The sequence below is a fragment of the Numenius arquata genome, chromosome 9 (genome assembly GCF_964106895.1).
Source record: "Numenius arquata chromosome 9, bNumArq3.hap1.1, whole genome shotgun sequence".
NCBI lineage: Eukaryota > Metazoa > Chordata > Aves > Charadriiformes > Scolopacidae > Numenius > Numenius arquata.
In genome coordinates, this window is record NC_133584.1 from 52,281,009 (window position 1) to 52,302,196 (window position 21,188).

General features: G+C 36.6%; 1 protein-coding gene across 1 annotated transcript in view; it reads right to left on the reverse strand.

Moving 5' to 3' along the window:
- Window positions 1–11,651, reverse strand: part of APOB (apolipoprotein B) — a 36,780-nt gene extending 25,129 nt beyond the window's left edge. The window contains exons 1-12 of the mRNA XM_074153297.1: window positions 11,594–11,651; window positions 9,911–9,949; window positions 7,127–7,242; window positions 6,123–6,268; window positions 4,982–5,135; window positions 4,644–4,799; window positions 3,522–3,646; window positions 3,249–3,334; window positions 2,246–2,465; window positions 1,026–1,253; window positions 723–840; window positions 454–600 (exon numbers count right to left, since the gene is read on the reverse strand). Of these exons, the coding sequence (XP_074009398.1) occupies window positions 454–600; window positions 723–840; window positions 1,026–1,253; window positions 2,246–2,465; window positions 3,249–3,334; window positions 3,522–3,646; window positions 4,644–4,799; window positions 4,982–5,135; window positions 6,123–6,268; window positions 7,127–7,242; window positions 9,911–9,949; window positions 11,594–11,651 (1,593 nt within the window). The remainder of the gene's footprint in view (window positions 1–453; window positions 601–722; window positions 841–1,025; window positions 1,254–2,245; window positions 2,466–3,248; window positions 3,335–3,521; window positions 3,647–4,643; window positions 4,800–4,981; window positions 5,136–6,122; window positions 6,269–7,126; window positions 7,243–9,910; window positions 9,950–11,593) is intronic.
- Between the last annotated feature and the right edge of the window lie 9,537 nt (window positions 11,652–21,188).

The window sequence follows — 21,188 nt, forward strand, 5'->3', positions numbered from 1 at the left end:
GTGCTTAAATGTCACTGTAATGTAAACATAAATCTAACCAGTACTATTAATAACAATGACAAGAAAATGCCAGTATAAAATAGGGACCTGATTTTTTCTTAGTTAAATCCACTTAAAGCTGTAGCAATTTGTCAGTTAAACCCACCTTTAACTAAGTAGAACTCCATTTAAGACACAGGAACAGATCCTAACTTCCTATTTAAATGGAGGCTACCTATAAAAAGCAACGACATCTCAAAGGAGCAACACCCACTAAGTCAGAAGTCTGAAGAACTTCTCAAGCATGTGGATGGACACAAAACTAACTAAAGGAATTCTAAAAGAGCTAAGACAGCTAAAAGGGAGACAGCAAAACTATGAAATAATGAGAATGTTTTTGTCTATTCAATAACTTCTGTGAACAGTCGAGGTGACCTGAAGACAGTTTATCCTGGTTCTTGTAACCCAATTTACCTCTTCAGTAATGGTCATTTTCCTGAATGCCTGGATGGCGGCTTTCTGAACTGAAAGTGATGCAGCTTCACTTCTGATACATGTCTTAAGGAAAGATTTCAGGTTGGGTTTAGCTTTCTCCATTACTGCACCCATGTTTCCAATAGCCTGTCAGTGATGAAAACACAGAAAGATGATAAACATTTATTCTCCAACAAGAGAACTAGAGTAATATATGCACTACAATTTAAAATAATAGCCTGCATAAGGAAAGAAGGAAATAAAAATACCCGAAGTGCGAGGTACGTGAGTTCATCTTCCCCAGAGCAATCGGTGCCAAGCAGTGACACCATGAAGTCTGCAACATCTGTTATTTCCTCTGTCACAGTCATCTTCTCATTGTAGAACCTAAAGAGAAAAACACAGAAACAAAAGGAGAAAATGGGAAATGTCTATTTTTTTTTTATTCAAAGAGCAAATTCATGAGAACAACAAGAAAATCCTCAAGAAGTGACTACTCCTAGGTTTTACTCTAAGCATTGTAATGTTTTTTTTGAGGTTATTTTGTACAATTACATGTCATCATTGCTTACTTAGTAACAGAATGACTCAAGCCATAAAAAGAAGCTCTACTTGGCTGATACTGGGCCATGTTAAGAATTTCCCGTATTCTTTTCGGTGTTGGAGAAGGCAAGAGTCCCAGGGTATATGTGACCAGGTCTACCACAAGTGGATTCACGTTTCCAGTTCTCAGTATTTGAAGGACTGCACCATAGCACTCCGGAGTTCCACACTGAGTCAGGGCCTGAACTGTGATGGAACTGAAAGGAAAAGAGATTACTTTGATTAATTAATTCCCTGCTTGCAGGTATTGCTGCATGTTTGAAACAAACATTTGACAGTTCTTTTAATGTAAATGGCGTATGCTTATGTGTGACTGGAAGAAAATCACACCATTGCTTATCAAAAAGAAGCTTCTTTTAGTTTTACATGTTATGCTAATAACATGATTAGCTATGAACAAGAAGAAAGTATTATCAATACTATCATTATACAGACATACCTTATTTTTATCTCCACAACTGACTGTCCCACAACTTTAAGTATTATCATATAATATATTGAACCATACTGAGGCTCTAATCCCTCTACAGTCTGAGGACAAAGTATGTGTAAACTGACTCAAGTCACCTAGGACAGAAGAGTAAGGGTGGGGAGTGGAGGGCATTGTGCCCTCCCATGGCTCCGAAAATCACACTTTCAAAACTGTGTTCTTTGCTGTAAGTCATACTTGGGAATTCGGAACTACAGTCATTGTCCTTGAGCAAAACTGCATGAAAGATATTTGGCTATAACAACAGATCCACAGGATTGTGCCTGGCATACACGCTTGGGATGATGGTGGGGAGAGCAAACCCTGTAGGGGGATGTTACACTCTAATTTATAGTTCAGTTTCTCCAATAAGTTTGGAAGATTTGATGGGGGAATGACCAAAACAATATTAGTTCTTCATACAAGGCTAGAACTTTCAGATCTATTTGAATTCTTACACTGTTGTCATATATTTAATGTTCAAGTTCCAATTACCAACTGATTGTTTCTGATGAAAAAATGTGAAATCCACAGGCTTTAGTCTCTCTTCCTTATTTCTCTCTCTAGATAATTCTGATGTTACTTATTTTTCCGAAAGACATTCTTTACATCTAATTAATCTCTTATTTAAAACCACTTGCAGTGAATCATCGACTTTAGAATGGATTTGCTATGGCATTGACACGTGGTGCACTTTTACAATGAGCTGTTGTAACATACCTTGAAGTTTCCATCATCTTTGGTACAAGAGAGCCAAGAGTGGCGTTATGTAAACTTCTAAGTCCAGAAACAAATTTGTAGAAGAGTCTTGCTCTCTGCTGGTTCTGCTGGGAGGCTGTAAGTTTCTGCAGGTCCTGAAGAATTTTCAGAACAGCATCCCCCTGCCTAGGAAATTTGGCATCCATACTTTCCAGTGCAAGTCCTTTCTCCTCCAGTTCATCTAGCAATTAAAAAGAAATTGCATTCTTTATGTCATTATCAAGGAGCTATGTTAATTTTTACCTTCTGTCATACATTCAGTAAAAATATAAAATCTGTGGGCTGTTTTATATCAAAATTGTTGAAGCTTAACAGCTGAATAGTTTCTAAAAATAATGGAATTTAAATGTAATTCTCCCCCCACAAATTAATAATAATATCTATTTGCATAAATTCTTTTAAATTTTTATGAAGATGACTCCTTACCACCTTTTATATTAGCACAGTTGCTTTTTCAACTTTTATTTAATATATCTTAGGAGAAATATGTTATGACTAGGAATAACAACTACATCTCAAAGTAGTGCATTTCAGAACCAAATGTATAGTAATCATGGACTGTTTAAATTTGGAGCTGAAGCTAAAAGTTGCATATGAAATTATGGTTAGCTAAAAAGGGATCATTAAACTCATTTCCAATAAGATTAAAATTACTTTCCAAGTGAATTATAACTTTTTAATTATAAAGAATTATTTCAAAATTAAAATGAAAAGACAAAGATAATTTAAAATTATAGAGTGATTTTAAACTTTTCAGGTTTTTCCATTTTATACCCCAAGTTTTTTCCTGACTAAATTGATCAAATTTCATTAAAAATTATGAATTGTTTTGGTTCAATGGTTGGTTTGGTTCAATTGTTTGGTTTAATGAGTTCACTGTTTAAAAAAAAAAATGTTGATCCTGTATTTGACCTGTATTTGTATTTTGTCCCTGTATTTGTATTATTGAGAATTTCAGCTATACCTCCATCAAAATTTCTGTTATTGATCTTTGGGGTATCTTCAAGCTTCAGTGTCTGGTTGACCTCTGTCATGACACCATAGCGATTTCTGGCAAACAAAGAAAAATGTAGTGCTTTAGTTGAGTTTAAGTACCTTTGAGGTGTCTTGCCATGCCTTCTGCCTCCTTGAGAACAAAATGCATATTTAGGGATGAAGTCAGGGCAGAAAGTGATACATCACCATTCAAAACGAATATTTGTAAAGAAAGGATATTGATAAATAGTGATCAACCTACTTGTATGAGGAAGGCAGAAACAAGTGTTTTTCACTGCAGACAGCATCTCTTATGTGCCTTTTCTTTGCATCAATATTGTAATGGCAGAATTGAGTGCTTCTTAGAAGGGTAGATAACGGGATGTTCTGTAAAATAGTTTGGCAGTCATTTTACTGATTTGTATAGGAAACAAACATAGTTTTAAAGGCTATCACAGTTTTCCCATAATATTAACAGTTACAGCATATTGGAAACAAGGGTGCATAACTGGAATCATTCTCACACAAAGACAAAATTGTGCCAGCACCAATCTTTAGTCTTAAGTCTCTTCTCAGGTGAAAAATCTCACTGAAATTTTCCCTCAGGCCTTACTGAGGTGTTTGGCTTAGTAGTTACTTCATAACTGATCCCCTGCTGCCTACAACAAAGGACTCCTTCATAGAAACCAGTTTGTAATTTTTAGAGTAGTTCAGGCTCCTCAGAAGAGCTGATGCTCTTTTTAATTTCACTTTTATTACACACATTTTAAAGATTTATACTACAAGCTGTAGAAGTGGAAGAAATTATAAAAGGTGGTTTTTTAACATGATATGAAATCTTGATTTTTTTTTTTTTTTGAGGGAAACCACTCAAAAGTACAGATGCCATGATACCAGGAAGAAATCTGCCAATATTCATGCAAACAACTGCACTTGATCATTGTGGATTCACAAGTAGCCTCAACAGAATGTCAAACCATTTACTTCGGAGCATTTAGAACCCTCTCCTCCTGCACATCACATACACATCTGGATTTTGGTGGTTTTTTTTTTTTACATGAAATGGGAATGTTGAAAATTTTGACCCACAAAACTAAAAATCTGGATATGATCTGATAGGTTACCACGCAATCAATTGTACCAACTCCATATATGAAAAGCTCTCCTTTAAAAATTCATGAGAAGAATATCAAAGAAGGTAATTACACTCTTTCTCTGCATTTGTTTTTCTCTATTGACTGCCAACAAAACCAGTCTGATATAATGCAAGGGTGCAGAACACCCATTTAAGATTTTAGAAGATAAATACAAAATTTACATGTTGTAGTAGTTAAGTGATTTAGTGAAGGATGTTGTATCATAGAATTTTTAATAGTATACTTACTAGTCCCTTTACAATGGCAATAGGGCTGACATAGTCTCTGATGGGGCTGAAGTTGTCACAGGCTTTCAGGTCCCTGTTAATTGAAATATCTTCTGCAACATTTCCTTTTCTAGATTTGAATTCAACTTCACTGTCACACTTTCCATATACAGTATCCTGGAAAGAAGAAATAAGTCAGTGACTTTGTTCATGTTGTCCCACATTTTCTGATCCAGTTGAAAGGCACCCTTTGTCACCTGAATTTCCAGGTCTTTTGAAAATTGTGTTCAGGAGTAACTCTACTAGGTGAGGTTTCTTCTATTTAAGGAAATAAGGTGAATGCTTTTCAAAATACCTACCATGGAAATTGTTTTAACATTTTCTACTGTTTCTGTTGGCACAAGTAGAGCTGAGATGATCCCCCTCTTGAGATTCAGTACATTCAGAGGTTCATCCTTCTCTGGATACAGCTTGACTTTTGTTCCATCCTGAATGCTGAATTTTAGCTCATGTCTGTCCAAAAAACCCCAATGTTATTATGAAATCATGTTAAAGCCACCCAGTGAATAACATTATCAATAAACTGCTGGGCTATAGCTAAAGCATTGTGTTTATCTTGGTCTATCATTATTTACTATTCACTGTTGTTCCTATTGCAGAATATTACTACTAAAGCAGCAAAATTCTAACCAAGGACATTCTGATATCACCAGACTACGTCATCTAAGGACAAGCAAATATCAAGAGCAATGGCTGGAAGTTGGAATTGCACAAATTCAGAGAGGAGATAAGTAAATTTTTAGAATGAGGTAATTATTAACTACTGCAATAGGCTACAAAATGATGGGAAGGGTTCTCTACTAGTTGCAGTCTTTAAATAAACCCCTAAAAACGTATTTTAACACAGTCTCAAGTTTTGGGATCTATGGCTTATGAAACAAGATGGAGTGGACACTGAGGCATTGAAACAAGCATGAAGGTACACGAGTAAAATGTGCACTGACAAGGACTGGGTGGAGGGACTAGTAGCAATAAGTTACGAAAGCAGATAAGTGGGGGAAAGATAAGTTGCACAAAAGACAATGATAGGAAACCTGGACTTCAGTCTGAAATGCCTTTCTATTGCACAGTCTTAGTACCATGTCAGCAAAGGAAAATTATCTTGAAATGGCTGTAGATAGCCGTTTGAGAATTTGCTTACAAGAAGGAACATTCCACTTGCAGCAATTTTTTAGGGGACTATCCAACAGTTCCTTGATGTAAATGATATAATGACAAAGACATGCCAGGTGAAAATTCTGGATGGAAACACTCTACCCTACTAGCAACTGAGAACTGTGCCAAGTTAGCCCTAAGTTATATCGGGGAGAGTTTTGCTGTGGAACCAGCTTATAAATCTACTGTGTCATCATGAAGCCTGTTCTATGCCTGGAAAAACACATGTTCCATGACTGTTCCATGTCAAGGCTACAAGTATTGATGATAATTGATATTGCTTACTTGGACATGGCATTTGCAAAGTCCTCAGAGTTCTTTGACTTTTTCAGCATAGCCCTTCCCTCAGTGTCAACACCAAAAGTCTCCCTCAGGGAGCAATGCATTGTCCTCAGGATGAAGTGGCACAGCTGTGGTACCTCCAGTTCAACCTGAAAACACAAATATGATGTGTTTATCCTTTCTCCATTATCATGTTTCCAGGATCATCCAGTTACAGTTTTGAAAATATGGTATTCCTTGGGTTTTGTAAAGTGGCAGAATCACCCTGCTAGCAGCTCTTTGGAAAGATTTCAAAGTACTCTAAATAGCTTAAGGGAACAAGGGAGAAGATATGAAAGCAGGTATTTGCTTGGCTAATGGCATGGTGTATACTATACACATTGTAAACAAGTGACTAAGGTTCTGAAAATGTATAGTACTAGAAGAACTGTATGAAAACTTGAATCATTACACTGATCAATGTTTAGACTCTGTCAGAACAGTGTGCGCTAAATAAAAAATATTTTCCACAGCTACTCCATTTCAGAAAAAAAATTATGGGAAGGTTTTGGTCCAGATGGAGGGACATTGGGTAGTTTAATGGTCTATGGGACCTTTTCGTCCTACAGCCCTGATCCTGGCTTGACTGTTACCATCAACAGGCTATCAAGTGGTCTTCCTAGCATCAGTGAGCTGTTTTAGTTAAACTTCTAGAATTGTTTGATGGACATTGGTAAACTCAGCTTGGGAGCAGAGGAAAACTGAACTACCAGGTCTTTCCCCTCTCTTGTGTAAAAGTACAGCCAGATGAGGATTGAAATGCACTGGCACAGTGGTATGAAGGACTTCTGCCATCCTCAGTGCCTTCTGTCTAGGACAGGGAGGGCTTATTCTTCAGGACTCTCAACCTGTGCCTTTCAAAAGAAGCATCTTGTTTGGCAAAACGTTGAAGGATGCTCCCCAGCTGCCAGCTCCCATGTTATTCAGTACACAGTCCAAATCAATTGTATTTGCTCCTCTTTCCCTACCTTGCAAGTGATCTTTGAACCACTTCGAGAATCTGCTGTTCCCGTGATACCACTTGATGTTTCTGCTTCATATGAGTAAACGTATTTTCTGAGGTGTTTAAATCTGGTTGCGTCTTCTGCAATTGGGAAAAAAAGAGTTTTTATGATTTGAGCAGGATATGCATATGACAATACTTACAATACACGCTTAGTGTTGTGTAACTAAAATGAATGCCACATATAAAGGAAATATGAGGACCCTCCCACTATTTCCTTTTACAGAATAGCTTTCAGACAAAGGAGTAATGCCTTCATGTCAGCTGGATACTTTCTGAAGAATAAGACAAAACTTGAGGGGAGGCATAAGTTTTGGGGCCCACTGCTCTGTTTGATGAGATCTGACAATATGACCCCACCTGGACGTCAAATCGTGCCACATTGACATTAACGGCAAAACCAGGAGAAAATCTAAGATGTGGAGCTGTTTTAAAAATGACCCTATTGCTTCTAAAATAAACGAATTAAATGGTAGTTTTCAAATTGGTAATAAAATTATTCATTTCAGCTCAGATTTTTCTGTCAAAATTCAAATGCAAGGAGCTGCTTTATCTTAGTTACATGACTGAAACTGAAAGCAAATAAACACACAAAGAGATAGAACACGAAAACTACCATTCCTCAATATTGTTTCATCTGAATCTGCAGGGTATCTTTCATCCCCAGACTCTCCCGAAACATGATCTTCTCTAATTCACTTATTAAATCAGCAAATTTTACTTGAGTAGTCTCTTCTTAATGGAGATAAGCTTTGGTTATATGAAGAGCATTCAGAACAAGGCAAAAGCTCTAAGTTATGAGTAAGAATAAGGCAGGAGAAATTATTTCTAGGGTTGTTTCTCTTTTTATCAAAGGAAGCCCCAAACCTTAATGGGCTTCATCAAAGGGATGAGTTTCACCTGTGTTTAATCTGCTCCTGTTGCTTCCAGAGGCAATAAATCTGTAATTTTAAACCCTACAAGCAGGAATGAACATGGTACTAGAGACAGAAATAAAAAAAAAAAAATATTTTGTGTCATTGTCATATACAGGGACACGAGATCTTCTTTTGGTGTCTGGAATGCAAAATGTAGGCCAAACAATGTCCTCAATTACAATTCACTTCCGTTAAAATTGCAGGCATCATTTTAAACTAAACATAGGATGATCAGGCATTTTAAGTGACGGTGTTACAGCAGTTACTGTTAGTGAGTGTTAGAGAAGTTACTGTTCCCTCTGTTTAGACTGAGCAACTCGCTCATGGGACTGTGAGGTTCTTGTGATGCTGAGTGACAAGCAATTTCCTAAATTTTCCCATGTGGTTATTTGTGACTGTCTGAACAGATCAGAATCCCAATCTACTTTTATTGAAAAAAAGAAAAAGGTAAAGTCATCTCAGTGTAAACTCATATGTCTACCATCAGATCTGTATGGTTTTGCCTGCCAATACCTGCCATGAATGTAGCTTACTCTTTTATAAAATATTTATCATGTCAGAGGCCAATGGCAATGCCACCTTGCCTTTTATGTCACAAAATTGCATACTTAGAGAACAGAATAGTACTATAAATCCTGTATTTCCTCCTTGGACTGTCAGTTTTATAAGCTCTACATACTTCAACGGTGTTTTAACTGAGATTACTTTCATGTAATTGCTAAACAGAATTAATATAATTAACACTAGCTATCATACAGTAATGAGCATCTTACAAACATTTCAAAACTGAATTAACCTTAAAATTAACTTCTATAAAAAAAAATCAACACTATGCCTGTCACTTTTGGTTAGCCTGTACTATAACATTGCTTAACTATACATTCTCAGAAATTTTCTCAACACCAGTATCTACAATGTTAAAGCCAAAAGGCTAACTATTGCTTCATTTCCTGCTTTTGAACAGAAATAAATGGAAAAGGAATAGGGAAATTATAGGATTAGAAATACAAATACCAAATAATTTTTTGTATCAAAAATACTCAAGAAACTGGCAATGAAGCCCAGAAGTCTTTGAATTGGTTCAGGCAGCTGAAATAAACCCAGTTGCCTGGAGATGGTGCTAAAGCATCCAACAAGGGAAAAAAAAAAAAATCCAAAGGGACAAAGAACAAAACAACTCATTTGGTACTTTGACCCTATGGTGGAACATTATGTATCTAACCAAGCAGTCAGGGCCAGTCCGAGTTCATTATAAAGATAGGGCATAAAGTCAGCATTTCCTGAGTCTTGACTTGTTTAAAGAAATTGCTGTCCTTGCTGACAGAGTTGATGATTTATTCTACAGGTATTTAGTTAGATACGCAAGTGCAGCTCTGTGGGTTTAGCAGTCACTGCGAAGGGTAAAAGAGAACTGAGATTCAGCCTACGGTGAAGTGTAATGTACATAACTTCACTGCTAAAGCTTCACACCTGATAAACGGGGATTTCTAGATTAAGGAATTTGCACCTGACAATTAAGAAATCAACAAAGCAATTGAAAGTAGTTTCTTAATGGGAGCTTTTTAAAAGCTTAGAAACTCGACTTCAACTTCTCTCATCTCAGGAAACTTCTGAAATTCTTTGAGCCAAGACTTAGGGATAACTAAATACCTAAAATAAATGGCAATAACCTAAAATAAATGGCAATAAAGACTTCAGAATATTGCCATCGCTTTTGTTTTAGTTATTACAGAGAAAGAGATTTACAGAATAGGAAAAGTCAGGCTTTGAAAGATGTATTCAGTTACTACAATGACATAAGATAACAAAAGCAGATGCAAGAAATCAGTTACTTGAACATCCTGGATTTCCACTTTCAGGCGTTTCTTCTTCTGTAAAGAATAAAAACAAGAATTAAAAGCTGGAAAACCAATTTATAGCTATAAAACAAGGGCTATGGAGATACAAATGGAAATACTACATTATCATTGCAAGACCTTACTAATTCATACCTTACTAATTCATACTAACTTTTGATGTAGTTTGGCACACTGGTGTAAATAACAAAGCTACTACTAACATTGACAGTACAGAATCAAATCTAAAGAGAGCTACAGCAATTGCCTTGATATTGTGAACTAAGACCTCAGAATTGGATCTTTAGCTCACTGAATTAAATTACTTTTCTGTAAACTGCGAAGGATCAGCTTCTAGGTTAACAAGTATTTCTAAAAGCCCTATGTTCTGTGAAATAGAAAGTTTATAAACTATGGGCACAAAATGTAGAGGTAGACAGATGAAATATACCATATAACGTGATTTACTTCAACATTTTAGTCTATTTGAGCACACACAAATACTGCATAATGGATGAATGCCTATATCTTGCTTTTTGTACATTTTAAAAAGGACAACTTCGACAATTAATACTACAATTCACTGCTATTAAATCTTTTCTGAATACTGAGAATTCATTCTCTGGAGGAAAAGAACACTGACTGGAAGTCTATTCAAATTAAGTAGAATCATGTGCTATGTTCCACGTGACTCTATTTAAAAGAAAATAAAATATAATGTAGTAAATTTGCTTCATTCATTTGACACTATGTTAATCTTTGGCATATCACACATAAATACCAGCACTTTTCACAATATTCTCTGCAGACTTCCCAAGTTTTCATTCTGGGAATTTTTTCTAAGGTTGACCACTCTACAGAAATAGATTTTAACACTAGTTACTGTAATAGCAACAGTAATATTACTATTATTATTAAAATAGTAATAACATTAATAATAAACATTAGAAGAAAGCGCATCCTTAAAAACTGTGTAACATCAGTCAACAACAGAACGTTAGCTCAACAAAAGTGTATTTATGACAAATTAGATCTAAATATAAAACCAGAACTGCGTAATTGGTTCCTGAAGTCTTAAGTAACACTACAGTGTCGTATTCTGAAAAGCCACTTCTTGGGAAGCAAGGATAGCTCCCAATCCACAGCACCATACTGATCCAGGCTGCTGTTTCTGGTCTTGGGAAAAAAACCTCTACTGGTCTACTTCTTTTACTACTCCTACTGGTGACTATGTCCCTTTAACACAAAATTGTATTTCAAATGTCAGTGTTGCCTGCCAAACACATTTTGCTTGATTGCTCTCCGCCTTCGTATTTTCTGCTATATAGGTTAGCAACAGCTGGGATAAATCTGTATGATATCTCCAAGCTACAGTATCTCCATGGGGGTTTAAAAGGAGAGCATTACAGAAAAACAATTAGGCCAAAACAAATTATGTGAATTCCTTACAAATTGCAAATTACATTAAATCTGATCAAAAGACACCAGGTGACATTTGTGAATTTTTCTACATTGGGATCCTCCTATGACTGCGCATTCCTACAAAGGGAAGAGATGACATCTTTGCCACGCTTACCCTAATTCTATAAGCCATTGTCCTGTTGATTTTTGCATTATGGGTTTTTTAATTGGCTCATAAATAAAGCAGCAAAAAGCACTGATATAAAAGGCAGTACTTACGTGTGAGAACACCACTGCTGAGCAGCAGCGAGAGCAGCAAGAGCTGCACAGGGCCCATGGTGAGCCCTGAACCCTCTTGCTGCTTTCCTGTCCTCTGTTTTTCCTTCCCTCCCCTCTTCCCTACCGCCTCAGAGGGAGAATGAGCCTTCTGACTTGGACCTCCATTTATATAGTCTGTAGCAAGCAGCTGAGGCAAACGGTTTAGAAAGCTCAGAGCAAATTGCCAAAGGTCCAAAGGTGAGAGTCCCAGATCCTTACTGCACTCCAGACAATGCTCTGCTTTGGTTGCTGTGAGTCCCTGAAGGCAGAAGACTGAGCATATACTGGAGATAAGTCACTCTTCCAGTTCATTGGGTTTTTTTCTTTAACAGTGTTTTAAAAGCAGAATCCCTCAGCTACAGACTCTAACAATATATTCTACTAAACTTCCCACGTCTACATAGGAACGAGTACAATGCATGAATTATAGCTGGGAGAAATGATCACTCCAGCATGCTTTCAGTATAGACCTTGAGAGGCTTAATGGTATGAGTTCTTGAGAAAATGAGAGTATTGTGCAATTTAGACATCTTCCCTTTACAGGCAGGAGAACAAAAGTTTTATTCCTTTGTTGAACCCAAAATTGTCATATACCTTTCTAAAAATAATTTTACATTTACTTGCATTATTCTGGTAAATCAGGTCATGCTCATGTTTAAAGTAAGGTCTTTTGTTTCCTTAGATTCAATTTCTTTTTTTTTTTTTTTTTCTAATTATAGCAAAAATATGAAAATAAGATGATAGAATGTATCTGAATGAAGAAAATAGATTTATGAAGAAGATAAACCTAATTAAAATACCTTTTAAAATACAAAAAACCTTTTAATGATTATGTATATTGGTAAAAAAGACTGATTCTATGTCATGAGAAATTCTAGCAGTTTGAATTCTCTCTCATACTTATCAAAGCTAATTGCAATAAAAAAAAAATTGACTACGGAAATAGTTAAGAAAATTTTCTTCAGCAAATTTAATTTTTGTATATCTGATCAAATTGAAATGTTTTGACATTTCCAAATCAAAATATTTCCTCCTAGCTTGTTGAATCAGAAAATCAAATTTTGTCTTAGCTAAGCGGTAATTTCTTTTCCCTTGAAATGTTACCATGTTACCGTGCATCACAGCAGCTATCCTTAAAGTCTCTTATTTCCTCTTACCCTTTCTCTCTCAGATGTCATAGTTAGGTTACATTTCCCAGGATGCACTATGTTCATGTAACTCCTCAACAAAACTTGTTCAACCAAATGGTTGATGTACAATACGAAGTTCTTTCCAGTAATGGAGACATCATCCTTGTAATTAAGGCTTTGATGACATTAACAAAAGTGTGCCATTTCAGAGAGATTTCTTGCAGAAATTTCTTTCCCGGATTCTTCAGTATTGGAGGCATCACAAAGAAAGCATTTCTTAGATTTTTCCATTTTAGTTTCTGCTTATACCAATCATAGATACAATAAAACAACCAACAGGAGATTATAATTTTTTACTTCCAAAAAGCAACATAAGTTTTAGGTTTTTGTTTACTTCTGTGTCCACAGCTGCCTCAACATGTGTTCTGATATGTAACAATTATTTTACTTTGTGGTTTGATTCTACCAAAGAGATTGTACAAAAATACTATACTTTTGCCCATAGCATTTGATTCCTTTGCACATTTACACATCAACAGGTTTTGACTATCACTTAAAATCTATTTATTTGTTCACTTTAGCACTACAGATAAGTAGAGCTGTGGAGTGCCCAGCATTCAGAGATCTGTTAGCTATTTCTTTATTTTGCCTGTGCCTCCTCACTGCCTTCAGGTGGTTATTTGGGCCCGAGCTGAGGTTGACTGATTGTATTAATATGACGTCACATGGACATAAACAGATTACAGAAGTTATGACTCAGCCCATACGCATGCAGGTAACATGGATGTCACTCTGCTGTGACAGGTTTATATTGCTGTATTACCAGTCAAGGGACAGCATATTTTTCACAATATGTGCTACAAAATGCCACACACTACTTTTATTTACTCAATCATCAAGGAATCCCCATGTTTTCAGCTCATTGGAAGAAGTTAATATTCACATGGAGTTAGATGACATGAAGTTCTTCAGCTATTTCTGTGAAATTGTGGGCTTTGACCTCAGAACACAGTTTATCTTCCAGACCAATCTGTTTTAAACCGTATTATCTCATTTCATTCTTTGTGTTTCTCAACTACTTTTGGCTAAGCCCCACTCTCCTCTGAGTGCATCTTTAGAAGTGAAATGAAAACTTTGGAGATGGAAACCTTCTGAAGCCTGGTGACTGTATCACAGGTCTTACATCGTTGCATTTTTTGCACTTTATATGACAAAGACATGCAGAGGGTATCGGTGCAGACTCGAAAAGACAAAAGATGACAGAAACATCAAACTTTATCTCCTGATGTTCTGGAAGCACTGGAAGTAGCTCCAATCTTTGGTATACGCTGTGTATCTCTAATCTGCATATATTTGGTCCTGATCTAAAACCTAAACATCTAAGTGGAAGTTCTACAGCTGTCTTTGGATCAAGCCATCAGAGGTGAGTGCTGCGTTCCGTGTTTCTTTTCCCTTAAGAAGTTTTTTTTCCATTTAGTCCACATTACTCGGCAATAGGGACAGTTTGGGCCTTGGTGCTCACCATGGTCAGGGTAGTGTTGTTGAAGCACTAGGTACTGCCAGAGACCATTAAGTTTCTTCACCATTCCCTTCAAAAAACTTAAATACCAATATTAAAAATTATTAAAAAACAGTGATGAAATTATACTTAGAAAGGAACTATTTGTGGGCATTTCACGTCATTTTTTTTTAATAGGAAAATTTAGTAAGGGGAAAATTCCCTAAAGGAGATAAAAATGTCATCAGCATCTGGTAAGTAACCATTACTGAAATAAAGTTTCATGGCTTATTGAGGAAAATGCAGGCCATTTATTAATGCTGATGAAATAAGCCAGCTGGAGCTGTCATACATTTCCTGAATTTTGCCAATTATGTCTTATTTTCCTAAAAATCTTGCCATTGGTTTAGGATGTTCCGCATGTCCATACGTTGGTACTACCTAAAAATGAAAAACATAGAACATGCACAGATCCTTTGTAGAACACAGAGTAAGTGCAGTTCATATATGTAAACACATATGTTTGATATGAAGTTTGATAAACTGAAGGTGTCATGCACGGGCTGGGTATTCACAAAGTCCACTACTTCATGCACCCATCAGACCTGCTGTGTACAGACTGAATCAATGGTCTTATGAAATGCAGGAAGTATGACAATACTGAATTATGCTGAATTAATTTTGTACGGAGAGATAATTTGTGCACAGGTGTTATGGATATGGAAAATCTCTGACAGGATGTGAAAGCCTTAGCAATTGTAGAATCAGAGAATATACTTGATTTGGAAGGGACCTCTAAAAGTCATCTAGTCTGACCCCACACTCAAAACAGATCTAACTAGATGAGGATGCTCTGGGCCTTGTCCAGTGGAGTCCAATCAAATGATGAAGGCATGATCATTTGACAATCTGACCTTCATGGAGTTCAATCTAGCTGCAGGCTACTGCCTCCTCACACATACATGAAGAAGTGATGTATTTGGGTGCATTACTGTGCTTTAAACGACTGGAACAGCTGCATTTCTATTGGAACTACAGCACTTGATCAAGAGGTATGTGACCAAGTTTCCTGCTTTGTCATCATGAGAAAGGGTTTGGTCCTATGTGTAAGTGTCCTGTGTATGGCTACATGTAATTCTGGATGGGAGCAGCCTTCCTGATTAACCTGGCCAACTATGCAGCCATGATTTGAAATTTGTAGAGCCAGAAAATCCAACAAGTAAATAATGAAATAACTTCTGTGCATGTTTGAGCATGTATCTTGGAGTGTGATGGTCTAGCTCAGCTATGTATATATTGCACATGCGGATTAAATGCAAACATAATACACGTAGCAGGGATCAGGGCTCAGGACTGAGTACGCGTATGGCTTAATTTCAAACTGCTTAAACTCTCACTCATAAGCCATGGCACATCATACACAGGAGTATATCACTTATAATGAAGGTGGATTTGATGGTCACAGTCACCTGCAGAATCTAGAGAAGCTAAGGAAACCGCACACAGTAAGCTAATGCCTAGCGTGTTGGTGGGAGTCAGGAGGGGAAAGCATTTTTAATAGCTGCTATTCCATAATGGAATTATGGCACATAATTTATGTATGTATTTATGGTACATATGCCATGTCTTGATATCTGCCACAGTACTGTGGAGGTACATTCACTGATCCCTTTCTTTTCAGTGTGAATGTGTGTATCTTTGTCACACTACTTCTGCCGTATTTAAGGTTTGTCATATGAATCTGCTAAACACAAGACCCACCTAACACTCAAACTTTAACTGAGCCTCTTAAACTGATAGGATTTAGGCTTTGAATTTGTTTCCTAGCTATACTGTGCATTAACACTTTATATTTTGTAAAGTCTCAGTTGTAGGAGTTCTGGCATTCAGAGTCTAGATTTGATTCTAGAAAGAACAATTTATTTTATCAAATTTTGTCTTCAGACTTCACTTCACTACACTGTTCTCCACAGCCGCACAGAGGAAGCTGCATCAAATCACTCACCCGAAACTCAACCCCCTCCTTCCTACACCTGTCTTTTCCAGTGAGGAACTGGTTTTGCTGTGCTTGTTTTGGCAATGCCAACAATGGCTTTGCTAATACTAATATAAATACATAAAATCCATTAACCCGTAATTATATATTGTATATTTACTATATATTATTATGTATATATTCTATATTCTACATTACGTTATACATTATAGACAATAATCTTTTATTCTGCTTGATGATACTGACATTTCCTTTTTCTATCACTGGAGACAGGTCAAATGTTTTGACAGTCCTGTTAAGAGAGGGACATGGCAACACCTTCACTGGACACAACCACCAGAAATCTTATCTTGTGCTTATCATTGCATTTTCTTAGGATAAGGCCCTCTTCTATTAACTCATTTGGATTCTTTATTAAGTTTTGCATCTCATTTTCACTCAATGACTCTTGGAACGCAACAATACAGTTAGTTTATGGAAGCAATTATGCTCGGTGCTAAGTTGCTTTGATTCCAAAGAATCATTGTGTACCTTCCCTTCCATCCCTTTCTCCTTTCTCTTTTTCTTTCTTCTTTCCTTCCTTTCTTTCGCCTTCCTTTCTCTCCTTTTTCTTCCTTCTTTCCTCTTTTCTTTTCTAAGAAATATACTCACTACATGGTGTTCACCTTTTTTTTTTTTTTTTTTTTGTTATTACTCATTCAGGTCAAGGCTCAGCACTTCAGGTTCTTTGGGAGCTCCTTGGAAACATTGGTCTTAGTCTTCTACTGTGTTTCCCAGATCACAGTGTCATCTGTTTAGGTCTTAGCATGTCCCTCATCAGAGAAAAATGGTTGTATTTTCTGGCGAAACACCTATGGTGCTAACTATAACCCAATGGCAATTGGAGGAAACCTTGTCTCCCAAAGGATGTGCTGGAGGTGCATAAACATACACTTTGTTTTTCTAAGAACGGCTGCCAGAAGCCTGCTGAGGCATCAAGAGTAGAAAAATATTTGGCATAAGCCATCTCCTCCTGAATTTCTCTCCTTGTAGGTAGTGGAAAATGTTTCCTTTTTACATATTTATTTAGTTCTTTTGAGTATATTCCTGGGCAAAGGGTCTGTCTTCTTTTTGCACTAACAAGAAAAAATACCAGTTTGTTGAACCTTTTCTTCACATTCTTCTTTCAAAGTATTAAACCAACCCAGTTCCTTCATTTTGTCTAGGCAAAGAAATGTCTTTTGAACTGTTGTAGGTTGGGATCTCTAAATTCAGTTTTGAATTCTGCCAAGAGATTTCTGCAAAGATGCTGAAAACCTTTACTTCATTCTCTCTCACCAAGAAGGTGACATGGTGAAATGCTTGATGTATTTCTATTTCAAACCAGCATTTTTCCATGTTTTTACCTTCTCTTCTAATTTCTTATTTATCCATACCTTCCATTCAAATGTTCCCTTCTAAGCTCACCACTGGAAAATTTATCTCCTACTGTCTCTTTTAGTACTAATAACACTGTTTCTGGTACAGATGTTCAGTGCATCTGTGAAAAAGGTAAGACTAAGAAATAACCCATTTACTTTCACAATGACAATCCAGGGATTTCCTGCAGAAAAATTACAAACTGCTGTTCTAGTAACTTCCATTGAAACAGTGGCATTTTCTTTATCCTTTTTGTGCAGGTTGTAATGTTCCAGTATTGCCAGCCTTGCCAAAATATCATATTCCAGTGGAGCATCATGACATAAGTGGTTCAGTGAACCATGGTTTTTGAGAACTCCGAGTTGAAAATCTGTGCACCTTTTTGCTTCAGCTCTCCCATGGTTTCAACCCTCCATCATCTTCATATTGCTAGAGCTCATGCTGTCTCCACAGGCTTTCCATGTACCCAGGATGCCATCTCTGCCTGCAAAATTCCAGCTGCTTTCCCAAAATTGAGTCACACACCTCTGTGCTTTCTATGATGCTTTTCCTCTGCATCTGGAAACTTCTCAGGAGACTCAATTTGTTTTCCAGACTTAGGAGTTGAGTTCATCAACACAGAAACAGTTTATTTTATTTATTATTTCTTTTCAAATATTTCTGTCACGTGTTAATTTTCTACAGAATACCATGTTCCTCAAATAGGCACACTACAGTTAAATACTTACCCTTAAATTAAATGGAAGCTTTGAATGTAAGAATTATCATTTATAGAACTACTGCCTTGCTGTTTTTCTTTTTGCTGGCTTCTGCTGCTCACAAATACACTGAGGAGTAATGTTTAAATCTTTTCCAGTTGTTTTGGGAGCTCATTTTTCCACCACTCTGAGCAGTTCATTTTTCTTTCTGCTTTTGAGAGCTGCTCAATAATCACTCAAAGTCAAGGAGCCTGACAGGTCACCTTCACTCAGGGTCTGAGCTGATCCACCAATTTGATAGTTTTAACTGACTGGTATTGTGCGACACAAATTTCTACATGATATTACATGGAATTTTACTAGATCATTCCTGAGCCTTTTCAAGGCACTGCTCTCCTTGAGGAAAAAAATTCTGTCTTCATGTTAGCAATAGGGAACAGTCCACAAACAGACTGGCTTGACTCACAGAGCATAAGAAGCCCTCACCACTAGCTTTCTCCTAATGTTAGAGAATTAATACTGCGGGAGATGCCCCTGTGACATACTAGCTGCTTGAAGGCCACAAGGAAGGCTCTGCGGACTAAACTCAGACATGATAGTTAAGGAAATAGATAGGTTTACCCAATGGCTCATCTGAGGAGGAGAAAGAGATTATTTTTTTTCCTTTCATTTTACTAAGGCGCTGATGCTATACAAGGAAGAAAAAAAAATGAGTCAGTACTTTTTGCATGACATTACCAGAAACGATAACGAAACACATGAAGCCACGAGAGTGATAGTAGATATGTCTGTCAGGTGGGGACTGAACTTTAATCTATATATGGACCAGGTTATAAATTTCATTACTGGATGATGAACTGCACCTGTTAGGCTTGAGGCTCTGAAAAGTTAGAAAGGAAGGGGACATGTCATTCAGCTTATTGGTACTGACATCAAAGGCTTTGCACTTTCTGGTCACCTTTGTAAATATAGCCTTAATGAGCAGTGGGTTCAACTTCCTTCCCAGGGTAAAAATGTTTTCAAAATTAGAAACATTATTTTAGTGGTTGTGATTTTAAATTCTAGGACAGGCCAAGAGTCACAGAGATTTGAGAAAAAAACCTTGCCTTTTATCCCTAGAGGCTTTTCATTGTATCACTGAAATATCTTCAGCTCACCCATACATACACCATACCCATCTTTGATTAAACAGCAAAATACTACTAATAACCAAAATTCTTGATCTTTAGAAAACTCCTCTGAGAAAAAAGGCCTTTTTACCCTCTGACTGGGTTCCTTTCCAAACTCAGTATATCAGCCTTGATTAACATACAACTGACAGGAATCAAATTCTTATTTTAAAGACAGATATTTGGGATATTTTAACATTAAACATTGATATCCTTACTTACCTAGAGCAATGTCGTGGTGCTGAAAAATACTACATGCTTCCTCTTTGCAAGTACAACTCATCTAAAATGTGTTGTCAAATCTTAGACATTAAGTAAAGCATTTGTCTGTACTTCACCAATTTTTCATTTTACTAGTAAGTATCCTCTTTTCTGTCCTTGTTAATTTATTATTACTCCTTTTCTATCCAGAAAAATCACGGTGACAAATATTATCTTCTTCATATATTGCTTTTATTACAGAAATCCCTGTTTGAAGTCACCTTACTGTCAGTTCTACTGTATTATCTATTTAAGGACTTTATATCCCCTATATCAAGCTTATATATGAGTTGTTATTTCTTTCTGAGTGCTCTTGCACTCCTTTCATTCAGTTAAGAATACAACTTTGCCATACTAGATACCTCTGTGCTTGATAAGCCACCAATAGATAACGGTAAAAATATAGCATTAATAAGCAAAAGGGAGGAAAGGAGGGAAAAAAGGAAGTAGGAAGGGGGGAAGGGAAGAAGAAAGCAAGGAAGAGAGAGAGGAGAAGGAGGGGAGGAAGAAGGAAGGAAGGGAGGAAAGAGGAAAGGCTATTTTTGTCATCTATACTTTCTGTTGTTTGTCTGTGGTGGGTCAGTGAAGCACATATACCTAAATCCAACCCTGCATGTGGCTATAATAAAAAATTAATTCATTGTTCTCAGCACAATGAGTTCAACAACTTGCACTGGGCATATGGAAGTTATCAGTTTGGATTAAAAAAGAAAAAATTACCAGTCTTCTAACTGGGATGAGACTTTTTTTTTTGGTTGTTATTGTATTGCTGAAGAAGGAAATGTTTCTCCTAAAACCCACATTAATAAGACTTACATTTGTAACTGAAATTCAGTTTTGATGGAATATGACCTTGATGGAATATAAATCAGTATGAGAGAAGTGTCTTTATTCAGAATGTTAACTTGTCCCTATTGTTTCACGTGGTAAGTAGGAGTTCTACTGTGAACATCTTGCATGTGGAATGCTTATTTCCTCACTTGCCTATAGATACACACTTCCGTGCACTGATTAATATGGACTTCTGCCAAAATCAAGGGGGTTCCAAATCTGAAGTTTTGGTTAAAACTTATGTCAAATATTAATACATTTTTATCAGTAAAATCATGTTATTTTTGTATACTCTACTACATTCAGAAAGAATCGTGTTAGAAAGAAGCGTACTACCCCTTAATGGCAATGACCACACATTGGATGATGTTCCAGAGGCTAGAGTGACTTTGTATCATGATTCCAATTTTAAGTATCAAATTAGGCGGTCAGATTATCACTGAATTACTGGGCACTGAATTCCTTCTGTAGACAGCTTCTGTTCTGGGGTCTGAAGGTTTGAAAATCAGTCCATGATATCTTTGAAAAATGTGTGTCTCTGGATAATAACGGGTTGCAAACACCACTTAAACTAA